This window comes from Cyprinodon tularosa, unplaced genomic scaffold (genome assembly GCF_016077235.1).
Source record: "Cyprinodon tularosa strain WSP-4 unplaced genomic scaffold, ASM1607723v1 ctg124, whole genome shotgun sequence".
Taxonomy (NCBI): Eukaryota; Metazoa; Chordata; class Actinopteri; order Cyprinodontiformes; family Cyprinodontidae; genus Cyprinodon; species Cyprinodon tularosa.
Window position 1 is genome coordinate 1,351,845 of NW_024038048.1, and position 21,339 is coordinate 1,373,183.

Genomic DNA, 21,339 nt, shown 5'->3' on the forward strand with positions numbered 1-21,339 from the left:
ACAAAATGTGCAATAAACTTATGTAAAAAAAAAAAAAGAGGTCAGACTTTAGACCTCATGCAGTCACATGACCGCTTACTGTTTATGCCACACTGTATGGCATAAGAACAACACCTGTGTGCGCAGTATTAACAGAGCGAGATATTTACTAGAGAGATGTAATGCAAAATGAGTGGAGAATTTACCAACCCAACATTGTCTAAATATGTTAAAACAGCGCTACATTGCAAAATTTGTTTTTGTTGGGGTGCAGCATCACTATAATTTGCCTGCTAGCTTGTTTTCATTCGATTCAAGACTCATCTTTCGGACAAGCGCCTATCATGACTTGTACAATTATTTGGTGAATTGCCTACTTACTTTTCAGGAAAAGCATTGTTTATAGAAGTTTCAATGCCTACAGCTATTTTGTGTTTTCTGGCAGAGGGGGTGAATAAAGTTTGGTCGGCGGGCATGGTGGCACATCAAACACAAGCATCACTAATGTTTTTACTTTTGAGTCTAGATTTGTGTTTTCTGCATTCAGCTTTTCGATACTTCATTGTTTCCCTTCTGACTGGTGGAGCTTGAGCTTTTCTGCATAGAGATTTTATCTTCCTAAAAACAACCTTCTCTTTAATTGGAGCAAGTGAATCGATGATAACCAAGACTTTACAATGAAAATGATCTACCTGCTTATCAAAGAGTTAGAGGGCAAAGTGAAGCTAGAAAAGTTTAGGTGGTTAAAATTTTCATTAGCAAATTCCTCAAATATGTTTTCTAAAAATGTCTCTTTGGCTACCTGTTACAGTAAAATAAAGATGACTTTGCATATAAATATATGTTCCTCTTTCTTTATTTATGTTTTTGAAATAGTATTTCTGACCACAGTAACTAGTAGTTGGTCAAGCCAGTTTATTTTCCATTTCTAGCTAAAATCATCAACACTGGTCTGTAGTTTAAACATCATACGACAATTTTAAAACTTGTTTCAAAATGAGAGATTAGTTTGGTTGCATCTGTGTTTCTGCTAATTGGGTTATTTAAGGTGGCTGTGAACTGGTAGATTACGGGTTAGAGAAGTAGCTCTGAGAGGCACAAACAAAAGGAGATGAAGACATGTGACAAACAGAGCCAGCGAGAGACTGTTTGCAATTGCCAAAAAGGTAGCTGCCCTCACAATATGACACATCTGGCACCTGAAAGTGGATCCTGCTGGTTTCCTCTCACACATACTGCCACAGTGACAGGCGACCTCCTCTCACATGCCGCTGCTTTTTGAAATGAACCAAAAGCTTTTCCAGGGACTGTTACAGAGGTAGTGAGAAAAATGTTTCTTGTGTGGACATTACTGTGGCAGGAGTGACAGCGTGACTCCTCTAGAGACACCTTGGCTTTGCTTCTGTCACCACTACGGACAAAGCTTGTCCCTGAAATTAGCACAAGCTTACCGGTGGTCTGCACTCTAAGGCTGAGCAGAAACACTGTGGCTTATACTCAGGGTGGCAGGAAGTGTGACTGCTCCCAGCAAGCTGCTGCTTCGTGACCCAGCTGAGACAATAGGAAATTCTTCTCTGCATGAAGACCTTTGCTAACTTTGGCTTGAGAAGGTTTTGCAACCAAGTCAGGGTGACTTTCACAGAAAAGGCTGTCATAAAGGTTTGTTTTTTCTTCTTCTACACACCAACAGTCCTTTGAACAGGATTTGCTCTGTTGTCAGAGAAAAACCAAACAATCCACAGAGTAGTGCAACGTTAAGCTGATTGTTTTCCACGCACCAATAACTTACATTTAACCATTTGAGTCACATCCCAAAGCCAAACCACTGATTCAAACAGAAGCACAGGCACTCAGATGTGACGAATCCAGCCAGAGCAGACATAAGCAAACAGTGGAGAGCACCCTTTTTACAGTTCATGGTTGCTGCCTCAGCATCTGAGGACCTCCTGATGTGATCAACAGCTGTGTCTTGGCCAAGCAGTGAATTTTTAGCCACTATTCTTCCTCAGCACTGACCATCAAGGTCAGCCACCCCATCATGATTTCTCTTTGCGACCACATAAATGTATGTGCTCAGCTGTAGGTGCAGGAATGGTTGTCACAGACAGTGGGCAGTGTGCAAATAGCACTATGCCCGTCAGAGATGTTTGCTGTCATAAACTTCACCTTTTTTTATCACATTTACTTTGTGTTGTTAGATTTTTTCCTTTGTTACAGTGTGTGTATATGCTGATAGAACATTTATTAGTTTTCTTTATTTATCTGAAACACAAATGACTTAAAATATCTTCATTCTTTCAATATTTTTTTCTAAAAAGAATTTAATGTAATTTTTGAGGGTTCCAGTTTTTATTTTATTTTTATTAAACATTCTAAATGGGTAAATAACTAACAAACTGACCTACTGTGCTAACGACATATTATACCTTCTTTCTTTTGAAATATTGCTGAAATTATGTCAAGGCCAATGTAAAGAGAGGAGCACCAGATGCCACAACATACCGTCTTCAAAAATCTGACTGAATACATTTTTTTCTGATTAGTTTGATATTAAAGCAGCAATTGAATATTCAGATTTTTTTTAATATGTGTTGGTTTCTGCAGCACAACCTTGGTATAAAATGCCTTTATCTCTAGAACTGCAGAACTGCATAAGTCTTCCTGTTCTTGCAAGGAAGGAACGAAGGAAGGAAGGAACGAACGAACGAACGAACGAACGAACGAAGGAACGAACGGTTCCTCCCGCAACACTGATTCAGTATTTTCAATCTGCCATATTTCTGGCAGATTGAAAATGTGGTTGTTTATAAATTCTACAAAGAATAATATTTACTATTTATTGACAGCAAAATAGTTATCCCTACCAGTTGTCTGTTAATGCTGTTTCACATTATTTTAACAGTTACTAAGCTGTGACATTTAATTAACACACACAAAAAAAAAAAAACTGTTTTCTAACCCCTCGTGGGGTGGTATGTGTCATCCTCAAGCTCGGGTCCTCTACCAGAGGCCTGGGAGTTTGAGGGTTCTGCGCAGTATCTTAGCTGTTCCTAGGACTGCGCTCTTCTGGACAGAGACCTCTGATGTTTTACCTGGAATCTGCTGTAGCCACTCTCCCAGTTTGGGGGTCACAGTCCCCAGTGCTCCAATTACCACTGGCACCACTGCTGCCCTTACTTTCCACATCTTTTCTAGCTTCTCCTTCAGCCTTTGGTATTTCTCAAGCTTCTCGTGTTCTTTCTTCTTGATGTTGCTGTCGCTTGGGATTGCCACATCTATCACTACTGCCTTCTTCTGCTGTTTGTCGATCAACACGATGTCTGGTTGGTTAGCCATCACCTGTTTGTCAGTCTGGATCTTGAAGTCCCATAGGATCTTAGCTCGGTCATTCTCAACTACCTTAGGAGGTGTCTTCCATTTTGACCTTGGGACTTCCAGCCCATACTCATGGCAGATGACAAATATATATATATATATATATATATATATATATATATATATATATATATATATATATATATATATATATATATATATATATATATATATATATATATATATATATATATATATATGTTTGAGTTGTACCATTACAAGATTCAGGTATCTTATGATTGGAGGGAGGGTTGGTTTTTCTTACAAATATCAGACACCGTTAGTCACCATCTAGTAGGAATATCAAACTCTGTGTCCTCAGCCCAAAGATATTCTAGTTGCTTTGATAGGTCACAACTCTTAGCGATCACGTTGCGATGAAGTGTCAGCAGGATTCAACGTTGTTTATGTTGTTGGTTGTGCCGATGGCTGTGTTTCACCAGCTGCTGTGGCGCACATCCTATTTTGCTTTGTTTTAGTGTTTGTGTGATTGTATAAGAATAAAAAAAAACATCTGGGTAGATGAGCTGGACCCATGCTGTAAACATTAGGGGTGGAGGATGTTAGAATGATACAATCTCAAGATGGCAAATCCTAAGTTCAGAATGCCCTTGGGCAAGGCTGTCCTGTGGTGTTATTTCAGTTAGTGCACACGCTGCTTCAGTGTCATTGTTTTAGGCCTGCTTGTCTCTTCTGCTTTTCTGCTACAGTCTGTGTGAATTATTCAGCCAACACAGGATATCAGAGTTTTTGCAGGTTGAAATGTAGAATATGCTGCAGCTTTGCAATGATACATGACCTCCATTAAAACTCAGTATATAGCCCAACTGCATTTATCTGTTCTTCCTCTTTGCCTGAATCCCCCACCTGGGTCTTTAAATAAAATCCAAACAAATCAGTTCAGCTTCCTAATCATCGTTTTGCCTTGAAACTGATGAAGCGTGTCCAACCGAAAGTAACAATCCCTTTATACCAATGAGCTCCATCTCTTAACTCCAGGAGTTAGGTTGATGTGTGGCTGCCAGCATGCAGATAGAAGAATGACAACAGGATGGATGCTACTTTCCCACAGAAAGAAACTGAGTGGAATCACAGCGTTTTCCACCCAGATGAAACCAAAGACAGATGGAGCTACTGAACAGTGCAGCACAGCCCCCGCCAAAACCATGGCAACAGTGAGGCTACAGGAAGCCTGCCAGGCCAATCAGAGGAAATAAGGCAGTGATATCTACTGTAAGTAGGTCCTGGAGGCAGACTCAGTAAGGATGTTGGCCTAATGGATGCAGGTCCTTGCTAGAAGAATCTGTGGATCCCTCATAACAATACTAGAAGATCAAAACCAATTCAGCATCATGCTTTTTTTTATTATTATTTTCTGAAGAAGCATATCCTTTTTTTTCATCGGTATCTTGTATCGCAGCCAAAAAACGACACGCCATTACCAAAATGGCTATGCAGGAAGAAACTACTGCCTGAGGTGATGTCTACAGAATGAAGGGGATGAGTTTACCTTATGAACAAAATGCATCTTATAGGTTGATTCTCATTGTGGAAATGATCTGATTTACTCATTTTGACTGTAGCCAAAATAAACTTGCTAAAATGTACAAACTGCTTTTTTTTTATTACTGGTATAAAAAAAGTAGCTTTTTGTCCTCTAAAAAACTATTTACAAGAAATCCAAATATTAGGAGTGTCCCATTAAGCTCAGCCAGAGATGTTGATCCTCTTCAGAGGTAAATTTATTTTTAATCTATTTTTTGTCATCCGTACAAATGTGTCCTTATGTAGATAGCAATCTAGATTCAAAAATATATTTGTTTCCATTCCTTTTCCAAATTTTAAAAATGTTGCATTCTAACACTTGCTTGGAAAATAAGTAGTCACTTCTAAAATTTGCAGATATTTTGTGGCATCCTTTAGAAGAAAAAACATTTTTTTTATTGCTTTGTCTTTGTTTTGTTGAAGCAATGAGGTAATTTATAGTTAGCTCTGTGTTTTTTTAAGAACCTAAAGCATTAATAGTACATTTTGTTGGCAGTCCTAACAGTCCTATACTCTATGGTATTACTTTATGTGCTTGCTGTATGATTTGCAATATATTATCATCATAGAATCCCTAGTCCATTCAAACTTTCCAATCAGAGATCATTTTTCAAAACAATATGAACAATTTGAACAACATTCCATTTAAATCAATAGTATGCTGCACAAATGCAGTAGTTACAAAATTGTTTTTTTTTATCATATTTTTGTCATTTTTTTATTAAATATTCTTTTGTTATGTTTCTTTTTTTAAAACTTTTTTTAAGCCTCTCTTTACCCACCCACCATCTGTTTTGATTCTGAATAATAACAGTTTCGTGTTTTTGGAAGAAAAGAAAAATCTCCTGCTTAAGGCTGTGTTTTAAATGTAATAATTTTCTAATTATCCTATGACTAGGATATGGTTCAGCATCCTATGTATAGGGATATAATACAAATGGATCTCTGTAGTCATTTGGGGAGATTTTATTTCCACTCCAAAATTCTGTTGTTTTCTACTTAATCTTAGACGAATGATAGGCTAAAACTTATGCTTCAGTATTTTCTATTTTCGAAAGCATGAACTGAAGCCACAGACAACAAATCTTTTGTTAGTAAAAGTTGAACGGTGTCAGTGGAATATTCTATTGTGAAAGTACAATGCCTAAAAGGACAAGTTTACCTTATTTGAAACTTTACCTTCAACGGTATCTCTGTTGGTTGGAGAGCTATGTGATTTAGTGTGTAAGGCCAAGCACAATGTCATTATGCTATCTAAAGAAGAATGAGAACAATCTATCTTTTTAAATTAAATGTGTGCAGCCGAAAAAGCGTCTGTCGTTCTATTAAATTAAAGGTCCACCTAAATTTAATAGATATTCCCCAGGGTTAACAATGAAGCTCAAAACAGCCCCCTCCTGACCCTTTTCTTTCAAGAGGTGTACTTTGTATTCCCACTCTTCCTATTTGGTGATAGAATCAGGAACAAGTAGCAAAAAACGTTTCTGCAAGCTGCAAGTTCTATGGTATTTAGATTATAAAGAATAACCTAAGTGTGAATACAGTTTTATTTTGCCAATTGAAATCAATGCATTGTTGACTGGCATGTAAATAGAGAGCTTTTACATCCATAGGTCCCAAATTTCAAAATGTTCTCCCAAGGTGAACCCATATCTGTAAAGATTTGGTATGTCAAACCTTCTGTAAGCTTAAAACACTAAGTCAAACTCTAAAAGACCACAGGCTGTTAAACTGACTGTGGAATGATCAAAATTACATTATCATTGCAAATGTGTCTTTCCAACCTGTCATCCAATCTCACTTTATTTAATTAAGGATCCAGTGTGATCTATTCTGCCTTAATCTATAATGTCATTGAAAGTTACTTGCTTCTAGAGTTTTGCTGTAAGTTACAGTAACAGAAAAATTACTTTTCATAATGTTTTTTCATTCTCTGATGGTATAATGCTATCTAAAGCTGTGTGAAAAAGTAATAAATTAGCTACGTTGTTTTATTTCAGCAAAACTGAAGATGTTTGCTGCATGAACATCCAGTTTTAGGTTATATAACGACATATCAATTAGATTTAAATCAAGACTGTGACCTAGGTTACACTAACAACATTTTTTTTTGTTTTTAAACTATTTGGAGGCACTTGCTGTCTTGGATCATTGACCACCTGCACAGATGATTGGGCATTCTCCCTCATGATTTTATATCTTAGAGCCGAATAAATGGTTCCATCAATTACTGTTGTGTCCAGTTCTTGATGCAGAAAAGCATCACTCTACCACCACCACGTTTAGCTCTGGGTTTAATGTTTTGTCATCTGAGTTGGTTTATGCTAAATGTAATAGGATGCAAACCTTCCAAAAAATCCACTTTTGTCAGTTTGCATAAAGACTTTTTGATTAGACATTCCTGAATTTTGAATCAAGATGTTTTTTTTTAGCTAAATATTAGCTGGTCCTTTGGTTTATCTTTGGTAAGCAATGTTTTGTTACTTTTTTCCCCATGGAATTCTCTCAAAGAATCAATTTTTGTTCAAGATCTTTTCTGTTATTGAATCTTACCTTAGCTTAGGCAACTAAGATCTGCAGTGCTTTTGATGTCATGGGTTTCTTTATGAATGCATTATTGTTGGTTTCTACATTTGGATAGTGGCAGCTGCTAAAGTTAGCTTGAAACAAAGGCCTTGAGCTTTGTTTATGCCAGTATTGTTCTTTGAGATCTTTTATTCCACATTATACTGTCTTTGTATGCAAGTGATTATGATTTTTAATGTAAGGCAATAATTAAGGGTTAGAGTGCTTATTTAAAATGAACTAAAGAAATGTGTTTAATGATAAATTTATGATTTCTAGAGGGCTAATGCCATTAGATGTACCAAAACACTTAAAAATGTTCAAGTGGATCCTAAGATAACTGGTCGATAGCTTTGCGCATTTTTTCTGTAAAATGTGTAGAGCTGGGAAAGCATACTGGGAGATAAGCATTTTAATTGAATATTGAAACTTCACATCATCACCAACAAAAAATGATGGTAAATATTGAACAATAAACTGTTTTTCCTCTCCACTGTCGCTACAAGCATGCTTAGTGTGAGGGATTGCATTCGAGTCAATGAGTCGATGCAATCAGCTGGTTTTTCTTAGATAGAAAACACTGAATCAATTTGACGGTATGATCCGGTGAACTGTAAAGTGCCTTGAGATTAAGTCTGTTCTGAATTGGCGCTATATAAATAAACTAAATTGAATTAAGCTAAAATGCCATTTATTGTAGACTCTGTGGTTTCTATGTGGTAATTGAAGTTTTTTTTTTTTCTCTTTGCTGAGAAGGAAGAAGTTTAGCCTCCATAAGGCTTATTTGTGGAACTACAAGAAAATAACTCTAAATAAATCTGCAGTCTCCAATGAAAGATTCACAAAAATAATCCATAAACCTCTTAACTTGGAAGGAACCCTAAGGCATAGATCCATCTTTCTTAGACCATAGCACACATAGACAGAGGTTCCCCACATGCATACCCTCACTGAGTCTTTGATGCTTTGAAGCCTGGTTCTGTCATCAGCGGCTCCTCCCCTCCCCTTCCTCCCTCTCTCTCGATAGACAGCGAGCCGATATCACCAACTCAAGCTGAGATTTACACCATGCCACACAGATAACCCAAATCTAATCTTTCTCATCTTGTCTTGCCTCATCTCATCCTTGGGATTCCTACAGATACCTCACTTGCCCTCTTTCGTGCTCCTCCATCTCTCGCACTGAGAGTTGTTTTATTCTTTAGACTTTATCCTCACCCTCTCTTTGCACTCTGTTCCTCCAAACTCATTACAACTCCTGTCTGCTGGGACTTCTCTCACTGATTGACCTCATGTCTTTTCAAAATAAGTAACAGATGTTTACAGGATATATATGGTGTTAATTCCATAGTTTTTTGAAAAATAGTTAAATAGATTTCTAGTATTTTAACCACTTGGACGACTGAACTAGTAAATCCAGCTTATTTCCTATTGACATAATGACCACTTGCATATCCACTTCAGTATCAAGTAAATTTTCTATTTAGGTATGCATTTATTTCTACTTCACTTTGCTGGTTTATGTTGTACAAGCACAGCCTTTATACTTTGGCCCATTTTTCACCGTTTACAGGAAAGATGCCATACCAAATTTTGCATTAAACAAATTTTCACCTCATTTTAGGGGCTTTAAAATTGTAAAATACAAAATTCTCCTAAGTCCTTATTCGGATCATATAATAGATTGTGGATGTCCAGCTTTGGATTGTTTTTTTTTTTTTTGTTTTTTTTGTTCCTTTAGCCTGATTCATTAAAAAAGACACAGTCCCATACTTTTACAGTATGTAACCAGTATTATGTAGATAAACAAACTACATTTAACGAGTATTACATTATCATTTACACACATTAATGTCATTTTGGGCACAGCATATTTATTTTTCTTAAAATATTTTGGTGGATTATCACTTAAATTGGGAATTCAAGATTTTGAGTTCATCTTTTTTTACATGATACATATTTCCCTGAGGTTAAACTTCATTTTGGATTAAAAAGAAATTGTTCAAATCGTAAAACCTGGTCTTTGGTCCTTAGGGTCTCTGGTTGGCCACTTCCCTTTAGACCCATTTGCTGCTTATCTGTTGTGGACAGATTTGAGCTATCCCTCTTCTGTCGATTAGCTATGCAAACTCTCAGTCATCTGGATCATAATAACAGAAAAAGACTTTAATCGAAGCAACTGTAGTTCTCCTCCTGAAGAGATATTAGGTTTTTAGGAAACCAGATCCAAAGTCTGGTTGCCTTTAATTTAAAACTGCTTGTTAGTCCTGTCTGTTCTTTTCTAATTTCATAAGTTTATTTCAAAGTATGACTCCAAGTGTTAATAAAACGTGTTATTAATCACAATATTCAAACAGGAGATCTGAACAGGATGCTTTGTTCATAAAATATTTTCCTTTTCTGATAAAAGAAAACTCAAAATAGCATGATTCTGTATATAAAGGGATACAGAAACCACTTTCTGGAACCCATCTGAAGGCTGTTTGAAAATCACCATAACAGGACTGGCATTGCATCTTGGCGTGTATATTTTCTGGTATGTTGAAAAATAACTTCAAATACAAAGATTCTTGGCCATTGATAAAATTCTTGATATTTTATGTTTTTATCATGCATGAAAATTAGAGTAGCTAACAATAAATAAAATGCTGTTAGGTAAAAATGGGAACCCTAACCCTAACTCTTATGAAATGTACTATTAAATAAATACCTAAACAAAAACTAAATTCAAAACCAATAGAAAGAGAAACCTTAGCATCTTTTCACTTCTTCTCCTTAGCCATTTATGTATATTATCTGTCTTCTGGTACCACTTTGCTGACAAGTTTCTCTTTAAACTCTGTTTTGTCTCTTGCTGATTTGTGAATTATTTTAATTAGGGCTTTAACTAACGATTATTTTGCAAATCAATTAATCTGTCGATTTTTTTCCAATTAATCGATTAATAATACGATAAACAAAGGTTCCTTAAAAATACTTTTTAGGAAATGAAATCATGTAAAGCTGTAGCGATTCCACTTGAGGAGTTCTGATTAGAGCATATTGACAGATGAAAAAGCTTTTTTTATTTTTTATCTCAATTGCAAAATGTTTATATATTTTATTACAATTTTGTCATAATTGCTGCTCAGGGGTTGGTTGATCTGTCTCCGAAAGGCATATTTTACAGTCTCTTAACTCCAGTTAATGATCAATCGATTGCTAAATTAGTTGACGATTGTTAAAATAATCAATCTATCACGATTAATCAGATTGTTTCAGCCCTAATAAAATGTTATTGAGAGTAGATTTTTTTTATTGATTTTAGTGTATCATTTAGTCTCCTGTATCTCCAGGCACAAACTGTTCTTTAAAGCACATCTATTTGAATGATTTTATGTTTAGGTGAATAAAAAAAAAAGTGTTTTACATTTTGCTGCTGAATTCATTCACATGATGTCTAATACTAAAAAGGTGTATGGCATTTGCAAATAACTGATAGATTATCTCACATAAATTTTCTCTGTTACAGTTTAACAAGATCCTCAGATTTCTTGCAGTTTCTCTGGGTATATTGTCATTAAATGTCTGCACACAAAGCCAACTGTTAGCTCCTGTGAGCATCAGAGTGGGGCAATAGGTGTCTGTTGTCCTCCTACACCAGGCATGGGAGACTCTGTCAGCGCCCTAATGAGAAGTGGATGTGACATGCTCTCCTAACAGCGCTCCTCTCTGCTTCCTCTCAGCACCCACCTCTTCTTTCGCCTCTCTCTGCAATAATGACAGCAAAAAGGTTGTGGCACTGGGAAAATTGTAGGCTGAATTATTGATGGGCCACAAAGACATCTGGTCAGTCGCTACACAGAGGACTGATCATGTATGACATCCTTAGATATGTAAACAGAGAGTTGCTATGAGACAGGGAAATCTCATTTATTTGGTGTGGTGCAGCAGCTGATCAGGGCCAGTGTGCCATCCTTATAATCATCTCTGCAACTGTGAAGCCAGTGGATCTTAGGTACTGCTATCTGTGACGGTTGGCCCTAATATTTAACTTGTTCTGTCTCCTTTTTTTTTCATGACAAACACAAAAAGGAGTACATGTTCCTGCTGAGTTACTTTCTAATTCATGCAGATGTCTTAGTTCAGCATGCAGCAATCAGGGACATAAACAGAGACATACACTGCCACTCAGTGGCTGCTGTGTGACGAATAAAGATTGTAATGCAGCTGGAATAATCCTACAATAGCTTAATGTTTGCAGCACTTCAACCAGATTGTTTTTCTTATTTTTACTTTGCCAGAAGCATTACCTTGCTAAAGTTGTAACATAAAACAAGAAAAAGCTCAATGGGTGTCAGAACTACAGCTGCACAGTGTTTGGAGAACATGTAATAGCAATACTGTTCCTGGATAATGGGATGCCATTATTAAGTATACAATATCCTTATTGTATTTTTTTCTGTATCATCAATTGAAAATCAGCATTTTTTTGTGAGCTTTAGCATTTCTGTCAGTAAAATAGCTTTTTGTGTTTGTGGTAATTACCTTCAGTTGGTTCTAGAAACTTATCAAATATATTATGCAAGGTTTTATTGCATGGTACTGGAAACGTAACAATGAAAAAAAAAATGCATCCAGGAAACCTTTTGCAATCATACAAACACTGAGTTAGTAGTCAGTACATAGATTCATGTGTTGAAATAAGAGCAGTTAAGCTGATATGAGTATCTTATTACCTGTGATGTAAACTAAAAAAAATTTCTTAAGTTTGCCCACATAAGGAATTAAAATATGGTTCCATTTTGGGTTCAATAACACAATTTTCACTGTTGAGTCATTCCTAAAAATAAAGAATAACAAATTACAAAAAAAAAAAAAAAAAAAAAATATATATATATATATATATATATATATATATATATATATATATATATATATATATATATATATATATATATATATATATATATATATATATATATATATATATATATATTAGATCCAAATTTGTTGTGAAGGATTTTAGAGTCTAGTTGAGTGATGGTGCTCTGACCTGTGGACGCCTCTAGTTTTCAGTCAGCTCAAACCAGCGGATTGTGAAATGGAGAAAGAAATCAAAGCCACATGAAGGACCTCCATCTGCCTGTGTTGTCAGATCCTGCTGAAAGCAAATACACACTGGAGAAGTGAACCGAAGCGGAAACATGTAATATTCCTTCCAATCACTGATATTCACAGCATGTGTCTGAGATACCCGTAAAGTATCTTTCATTGATAGTGTTCTTGTTTCTGCCCATGGGGCTCATGAAGAGATGGAAGAAATGCTTATAAACAACAAAAGCTTTGTGAACTTTGTAGTAACCTGTTAAAGATAAAATTAGTGTCTCATTATTGCCTGAGCACGATAAGCTCTTAGATTATTTGCGCTATTTGTTTTAAAATTCAAGGTACAGCATACCTATTGAAGCCAGGTACTGGATTTGTTAATTCAATTTGAAAAGGATTAAGTTTTAGCACTTGATGACTTAAAAGCATTTTTCTAATAGAGAAATGCTTTGGATTTATACTTTAAGAACTTTTAGGTTTTGTTGGCATGGAGTATTCAATGGTAAATGGCACGTACTTATATAGCGCTTTTTTTCAAGTCAGGAGACTTGACCAAAGCGCTTTACACTACATTCATTCACCTATTCACACACACACACTGACACACTGATGGTGGCAAGCTACATTGTAGCCACAGCTGCCCTGGGGCTCACTGACAGAAGCGGGGCTGCCGTACACTGGCGCCACCGGGCCCTCTGACCACCGTCAGTAGACAATACAGGTGAAGTGTCTTGCCCAAGGACACAACGACAATGAAAGTCAGAGCCTTCGATTTCAGGGCAAACTCCTACATCCAACGCCACTGTCGCCCCGTATTAACTGCATTATCTGCTTTTAGAAACAGTATTCCAACCTACACTCAGATATAAATAATGTAAAAGGGCCCAGTGTCATTTAGGAATGGTCTTTAACACTGTAATGCCAAATGTATCATATTTGATACATACAGTTTCTGAAATGTTTTGGGTCTGACACCTTTTGCATAATTTAATGATAAAAACTTTGGTCAAAATCCTATTATACACAATCAGATATATATACCTGATAACAGAGGGCAGAAGACTACACAAAAAATTATTTTGACTTATCGCATAGTGATAAATTATTAATATAAAAAATGTATTTCTGTTTTTTCTTTTTACGTATTTTGTTAAAAGGCCAAATAAGGACTTCAATCCAAAAAAAAGTAATTTTCTGTTTTGTTTTATTCTTGGATCGGGCTTTAAAGGGATATAGTGGTTAGCTTGATACGTTACCTTTTTCAAATTTCCAAGTTTAAAATAGCGGCTTGTTCATAAGGTCCCAAAATAACCCTTATTTTAGATTAAAATAAATGTCACAGCATGGCAAAGATTAGGCTGATCACAGATTTAAAACACCAGTTGTTTGCAGAGCTATGGAACCTGATCTGATTTTAGAAGAGCACATTTTGCAAAGGAGAAACTGGAAGCTTTCAAAAACCCTGCTTTCGTTGTGCTAGAATTGAGATATTATGCATGCTCTCTGCATGAGCTTAGCTGTCAGAACTAAAGGACAAAATCAAGGAAACCTCATGCAGTGCTCTGAAACTGTAATAAAATATGCCTTCCAACTGCAGGCAGGTTTCAGCTAGATTCATACGCTACCTCTCTGTAATGTGGGTAAAGTGGAGGTGATGCCAGCTATTAAAAAGGCAGAGCTTTCTTCTCTAATTTAAAGCCTCTATTTTTCAAACAGAAACTGTCTTTCTGTGAATGACAGATTCAAGTAGCCCAGACAGCTCTCTAACTACTGATAAAACTGAAAAAAAGTGCTGAGTTGTGTCCAAAAATACATGCATATTTTGTTGACTTCACTTTAGGAATATAAAAAAAATGTGTGCTCTTAATTTTTCTATTTCCATACACATTCCCAGGCTGGAATAGTCAATATGTTCATCAAAGGTTTTTAAATGAACTATTCTATATAAGAATTGCCCTAAAGAATAATCAATAATGTAAAACCAATATCTGGATATAAGGCAAAAGATTTTTTTCCTGTCATTGGGAACTGCAGCACAAGAGATTGTATGCAAGTCCTGGATTGTGCTCAGATTGTTAACACATCCACTGTATTTCTGTACCAGGCCTTTGTAGTGATTTTGAGAATATCTACTCTGACTTTGTTTCCTCTAAAGGTTACATCCCTCTCCGCACTGTCTTCTTAAAATAGCTTTTTATCTTCCACTGTTGGGTGCAAATTCAGGATGCTCACATGATAACTCATGACAACTTTAACATAACCAGAAAACCATTCCTTATCCTTTTTCCTACCTGTTAACAATATAGAGGGACGATTTTCATAAAGTTTTGGTCTAACTTACTTAAAGACATCTAGTCTGTTAATTGCCGGGTTTATTTTTTTTTTTATGCACACAAACTCCTAATCAATGAGCACAATGTCTAAATTACATCAGAATCTATATATAACTTTAATCTCCATTTGATAACTGGTACAATTAGATGCTATTAGAGTTTAATTTCGGATGCCTTCTGGTACTAAAAAAATTTTGTCGTTCGTAATGTTGCAGTTTTATTCTACAATGACAAAGTTAACTGTCACATAAAAATTTATTCTAAGAAAAGGCAATACATATATTAACATAAATATTGAATGCTTTCACATATAATTAATTTTCTTTAATGCTCTTTCTGATAGGATATTTTGTTTACACAGCCTTTTTATGATGAATATTGCACCTAATGAAGCAGAACATGAAACTGTCAATTTTATGTCATAAATTATTAAATAAAAAACACTTTTCATGTATTTCATTTCTATAACTGTATTTTAATCCAGTTAAATTTGTAATATCATTACACAAACATGGGCAATAGTTGTATGTTTAGTAACACAAAAAAATATATATACTGTATGGCAATATCAATACCAAGCAATTTCTGATTGGTGCCATGAAGAGAATATGTTATTAGTCATGGTGTGTTTAAGCAAAAAAGTAATGCTGAAATTTAAACACCATATTACCTGCTTTTTTTCAAGTGACATGTAACAGGGAAGATTTTCCACATAATTTAGAAACATCATGACACTGGTGACACATCTGGCACTAATATCAGCTTCTTAACCCTGCTGTGAATGTGTAATGTCGATGTTCTATTTTGTGATTTTATCAAGTCAATAACTTTATCACAAAACTGGGAAATAGAACCACCTTTGTAGTGTAGAAAACTGCCACCCTGTGTAGTAGAAACTTTCACTCATATTTCTTACATATCAAGAAACTTTCACTATTGTTCAAAGTCTCTTTGAATAATGCAGTCCTCTGTCAAGCTCAGAACAAAAGGACCCCATATTCGAGGCGAGATTTGAGATTTAACAAAACTTTTATTTTAGACAGAAGTGCAGAGAACAACGTCGGCGTCTAAGGCAGGAACCTCTGCAGGAGGAGAACACAGGTTAGTGAGCACGCCTATCTGGCGGAGGATGATAATGAACGTCTGAGTCACTAACCTGGTCTTAAAATTCAGTCCGAGCCTAGAGGACCAGGCAGACAAAGGAAAGCAGGATAATCCTGAGGGCAAAGCTAAAGCCGGTGTAAGAGTTGTTCTCGGTAGGTAGAACCAAGAGATCCGAGATTTGAAGAGGTGCCGAAGGGAAAACCAGAACAGAGTTGGGAAATGTTTCCAAATTTGGTAAAGACGCAGCAAGAATTGAATTAGCACTACCATTGCTAGTGTCGTCAGCTGTAAGACATTGACGTCCACTGCTGATGTTGTTGGTTCGAGACCCACCTTAGACAATTGAAAGTTACGATAATACTTAACAATTATTTTAGCTAATGTAACTAATTCTTATTGGTTTGCCCTATTACAAATATAGATTGGGTAAAAACACTGCCAAATTAGATTGGTTTCGCCAAAAGATTGGTTGAACACATAACTTCCAACCAGATTAAAACCAAAATCTGTGGAAGTACTACTATGTTTGAATAAAAATGACTAACACCTTTAATTTTGCTCATCATTCTCCAGTTGGCACACGCACTTCCACCGTCTGCTTAAGTTTATTTCACTAAAATGGCAGAAAAACAGTGTACATTTTTTACTCAAAAAAACGTACAAAAGATTTTATTATGCATACCAATCATTAACAATATCAAAGGAACTTAAATGGGAAAACAACTGCAAAAAATCACAGATTATATAACTAACTGTAGTTATGCACTCCACCAGTAGGTGGTGACATGTTCACATGAAGCTTCATGAACTGTGGGGATCGTTGAAGCAATTTGGCCAAATGGTTCAATGCCTCATGAGGCTTCATCTCAGCATCACTATCTCTCTGTTTAAAGGCCTAAATAATCTGGCACTGATGACTGGTTTAAAGACTGGATAAATAGAGGCTGAAGCAGATGCATCAGATGAGCAGTAATGAGGACTGGGCGGAGATAAGTAGGTGAATGAAATAAGGAATCATCTCATGATCTCAAGATCATGACAATCCTCTGAGGCCTGTAGTGGTTTCACTGCTAAATATAAAAGTTTCCCTTGTATGGACTCCAATGTCGGTGGTGAGGGGAGAAGACATGCATACCCGATAAGCATCTTTGGCAGTTAAGATTGGATAGAAGAGCAATTTGTGTTGAGCAGCTATCAAAAAACCTACTGTGAATTTCAGCTAAAATAAAAGAGTGCAACCCGATGGTTCTCTGGTTCAATCAATGCTGTTCCTTAAAGAGTCTCTCCAACGGTAAAAAGACAAGTAGGAGGTGCAAACACATGAAATGCATTTAGAGTGGTGTCTCAGTAATGAAAATCTAGCATTGGAGGAGGGTCCCAGTGTAACTGAGGAAACCATCGGCTTGTCTAAAGGACTGATTTATAGACACAACATTTAATTTAGATTGTGTGCTGCATACAGTAAATCACAGAGCAGATATCAGCCGAAGGGGTTATGCTGTAATCAATCAATTCATTTATAAACAAGCTAACAAGAATGAATGAGTGTAAGATAATTGGCAGTCTCTCCTTTATGCCTGTCTGTTACTTAATGTAGCAGAGGCAGTTGTTTAAATATGAATGATTGTAAGAACCAAACTACATTACAGCAATGAAGTTAATAATAAATATACAAGCTGCTAATGTCTGTGTGCTTGTGTTGGAGAAGTAGAGAGCAGTGGTGGTGAAAAGGACAAATAAAGAGAAATGAGGCTAGGCGGTGGGTCATTAATGTTCACTTTGATAGAACAGAGAACCTGGGGACTAAAACAAAAACTTCTGAATAGGCGCCTGGTGAAAAAAAAATGTTTAAAACTGTGAACTGACTTTTAAAAAGTATCAAGTTTTTTTTTTTTTTATTAACTCATGTACTTTTTATTAATACATTATTTCCAAGTATTTATTGATGTGTTTGGTCCAAAGTTCCACATAAATCGATTTCTTTGTTTGCCAGATATAATATCAATCAAAAAGTGTCATGATCTGAAATGCAACATATTCTAAAAATAAATAGAACAAGAAAAATTAAAGCATAAAAAAAAAAATCATGAAACCCTTAATAGGGTTTTATATTTATCTATATATTTGGTTACAGTTCCTTTTTAAGTAGTACCATAGTTTTATAATGTTCTGTTTGAGCTCTTACAAATTGATACAATGAGCCATTTGTTACCTTTATATTGTATAAAAATAACAGTTAAACATAACATCTAGTTTTGTAGTTTGGTTTATTTTGGTTGTTTTGAGTGCAGTGGAATAGTTTGGGGGTGGGGTTTTTCTTTGGTAAGCCTCATCTTCATTTTTGTAAAAAGGTAAATTTATTTTACAATTTTATTTTATTTATTTATTTATTTTTGCTTAAATATTCCTAAAAGGGAAACGCATGAAATAAAGATTTAAAAGGTCAAAGCTCATTGTGAGATACTCATGTCAGCCCTTTCCCTCTCTAAGCAGGTGTGCACTGGACTGCACCATTGGATAATTGAAGGGGGGGAGTTTGGGTTCATGTATGGTGTTTTCTATGTTAATTTTTGAGTATTTGTTTAGTTTGAATTAAAAAAATATATATCTTTTGTCTTGATTGGTAAATGTATTTCTTTATTAGCTTTTCATTTAAAACACATTTTCTTCTTTTGTTGTGATTTTGCAGCTGTATATCCTTTTATAATGGTTTCTTCCAATTTAGTTCCACCTGTATATAAAACAATTGTCTGCCATTGTTCTGTTTTGGTGTGTTTTGGTTTATGTGCTGCACTGAAATGAAAGAGGTTTCAGCTTAAAACTCTTTGAAGCATGTTTTCCTTTCAACGGTTTGGGTCCCACCTCCAAGACTGCTTGCCCTGCTGACGAGCATGTAACACAAATTAAAGAGCCTGTTTAGTCTTCTGTGTTTGGAGCTGTTGACAGCAGCTTTTTAGGCATCATTTGAAGTGGTCTATAAAAAAATATATATATATAACACCAGCTTGGACAGCCTGTTTTATATTTTTTCATGCATGAATCCATTAAAGTTTGTTTACCTTAATGATATTCATGATCATTTGATTCATAACTGAATCGATTTCATTTGATTGACCAATATAATTTGTTTAGAAAAAATTAACTAAGACCTAAATGGAAGAACGCAAGAACATTTGCTGACTCTGATGTATGCATGCTTCCCCTCACAGCCCTGAACACTTCTGCTACAAATAACGTTATTACAGCACAATCCATTAGCTCCTATAGTGATGTGTTATTAGATATTCACCCAAGCTTGCATAGTTACATAGTCTCATCAAAATCACTGCAGAGTGCAAACAGTAAACTGCAGAGTATGGCAAAGACTACTCGTACAATAACAATCATAAAACTGAAGGTCAGTGGTGCTGTCCCATCTGGTTACAATTTTTTCTTTCAATGTTTTCCTCAGTATCCTCAGGTTTTCTGCTGAATCACAGCTCAACAATGTAGCTGCACCCTCACTTTTCTGTTTCTTTGACTTTGACTTCACATATATGTCCTCCCTCGCTTCCTCTTTGCCTCTTTGTTTTTTATGTCTCTTATATTAACTTTTCTCTTTTCTTTTCACCTCTGCTGCCTTTGAATCCCTTCAGACATCTGATTCTCAGAATTTTAATGTGTTGCACTTCTTACTCATCATTCCCGCTGGCAAAAGGTTTTGTGACTGATAATTTATTGATGTGACAAACTTTACGTTAACCTTGACCTTAGAATCATTAAAGATTAGGAAGAAGAGCCATTTTAAGAGGAATATAACAAGTTATATTCGTCACATTACAGTTAACAATGTTCTGTTGGATCAAGCGCCAAGCTTTGAATAATTAGATTTGGTTAGATGGTTTAAAGCTTTTTATTCTCACTTTGCCACCATGATTTCTTTAAGCTTAGAAGAAATTAAATCTGCATTAATATTTTTTGTGAGGATAAAACATCCATGTGTTTTTTTCATGTACATGGTGCTCACCAACTTTCCTTTTTCTTTGTTTGTATTTTTCAGCTTTTCAGAAATAAAGCAGTGGAGCTGGGAGAAAAGCTGCTACCAGCCTTTAACACACCAACAGGGATCCCCAGAGGAGTCATCAACTTGGGGAGGTGAGGCTCAGCCGCAGTCTTCCACTCTAACTGTCATCCAACTACAAAAGGCCATCAGAAAACCTAGACTCAATCAGTCCCCAGTCTATTTATATACCACTATAAATTGGTGAACAAAGAACGAAAATATATGTTGTGCATCCGTTAGTTAGTGTGTAAAAGGGAAATTCTCAAATTCAAACGTAATATCATATATAAACCTTACTCAAGTCAGTAATTGTATACAAAAAGGGACGCCTGTTTTGCAAACTGGTGTTTATCTCTTGAAATATGGTTGATATAAATTTTGGTTGATATCTTACAGCCAGAGAGGGGTAGAGTAGCCAGGATTTGTACTTGGATAAAAACATCAACACTTGATATAGGTTATTTTTAGGTTAAAATAAAGTGTCATCCACAAAGAAATAAATAAAAGGCTACTAAGTACTTATGTAGGAATGATTAATCTTATTTAATTTTATAAGTTTACTGATCCATCCATCCATCCATTTTCTTACACGCTTGTCCCAAGTGGGGTCGCGAGGGCTGCTGGTGCCTATCTCCAGCAGTCAATGGGCGAGAGGCGGGGTACACCCTGGACAGGTCGCCAGTCCATAGCAGAGTTTATTGATTCATATTTGGATATTTTTAATTATATTAATATATAATAAATTACATTATTATAATTAATTATAATTTTGGCCGAAGAAACACTCCTGAATCCTAAAATATAAAAGTTTTTAACAAATTCTCACCATGGGGGATGTATACATGTAAGAACCAACCAAAGTGCTTCCATGAACAAATATCTGCTTTTTACTGTTCACTTTCTCTCCAAGTGGCACCAACCAAAAATACCTCCAGACAAAGATATGTGGGTCTGGGTCTTGTGAAACTGATTAAAACATGTTTGATTCATCATTCAGTGAAGTAACTCAAGTGGGTAGGGTACACAAAATTGTACTCAAGCATTAGTAACATTACTTCAAAATAACGTTACTTAAAATGGAGGTTAAAGAAATGCTAATGTAGAGCTACTCTTAGAAGTAGTTTTTTTTGTTTTTTTTTAAAGCTCGTCCAGGAAATGTAAAGAGGACATTTTAGTTACGACCCACCTTTACTAACAGCTAATGACAAAAGCTCAGATTCCCACAAAATTAAAATGTTACATTAAAATACCAAATTGTGTTCCCTCCAACAAGGGCTCATTTAAACTTTTTCTGCATCAAAGTGGCCT

General features: G+C 35.7%; 1 protein-coding gene across 1 annotated transcript in view; it reads left to right on the forward strand.

Annotated features, from left to right (window-relative positions):
• The window catches only part of LOC119777460 (mannosyl-oligosaccharide 1,2-alpha-mannosidase IA), a 231,248-nt gene that overhangs the window by 190,032 nt on the left and 19,877 nt on the right, over positions 1-21,339 (forward strand). The window contains exon 5 of the mRNA XM_038276344.1: positions 20,029-20,123. Coding sequence (XP_038132272.1) covers positions 20,029-20,123 — 95 coding nt within the window. The remainder of the gene's footprint in view (positions 1-20,028; positions 20,124-21,339) is intronic.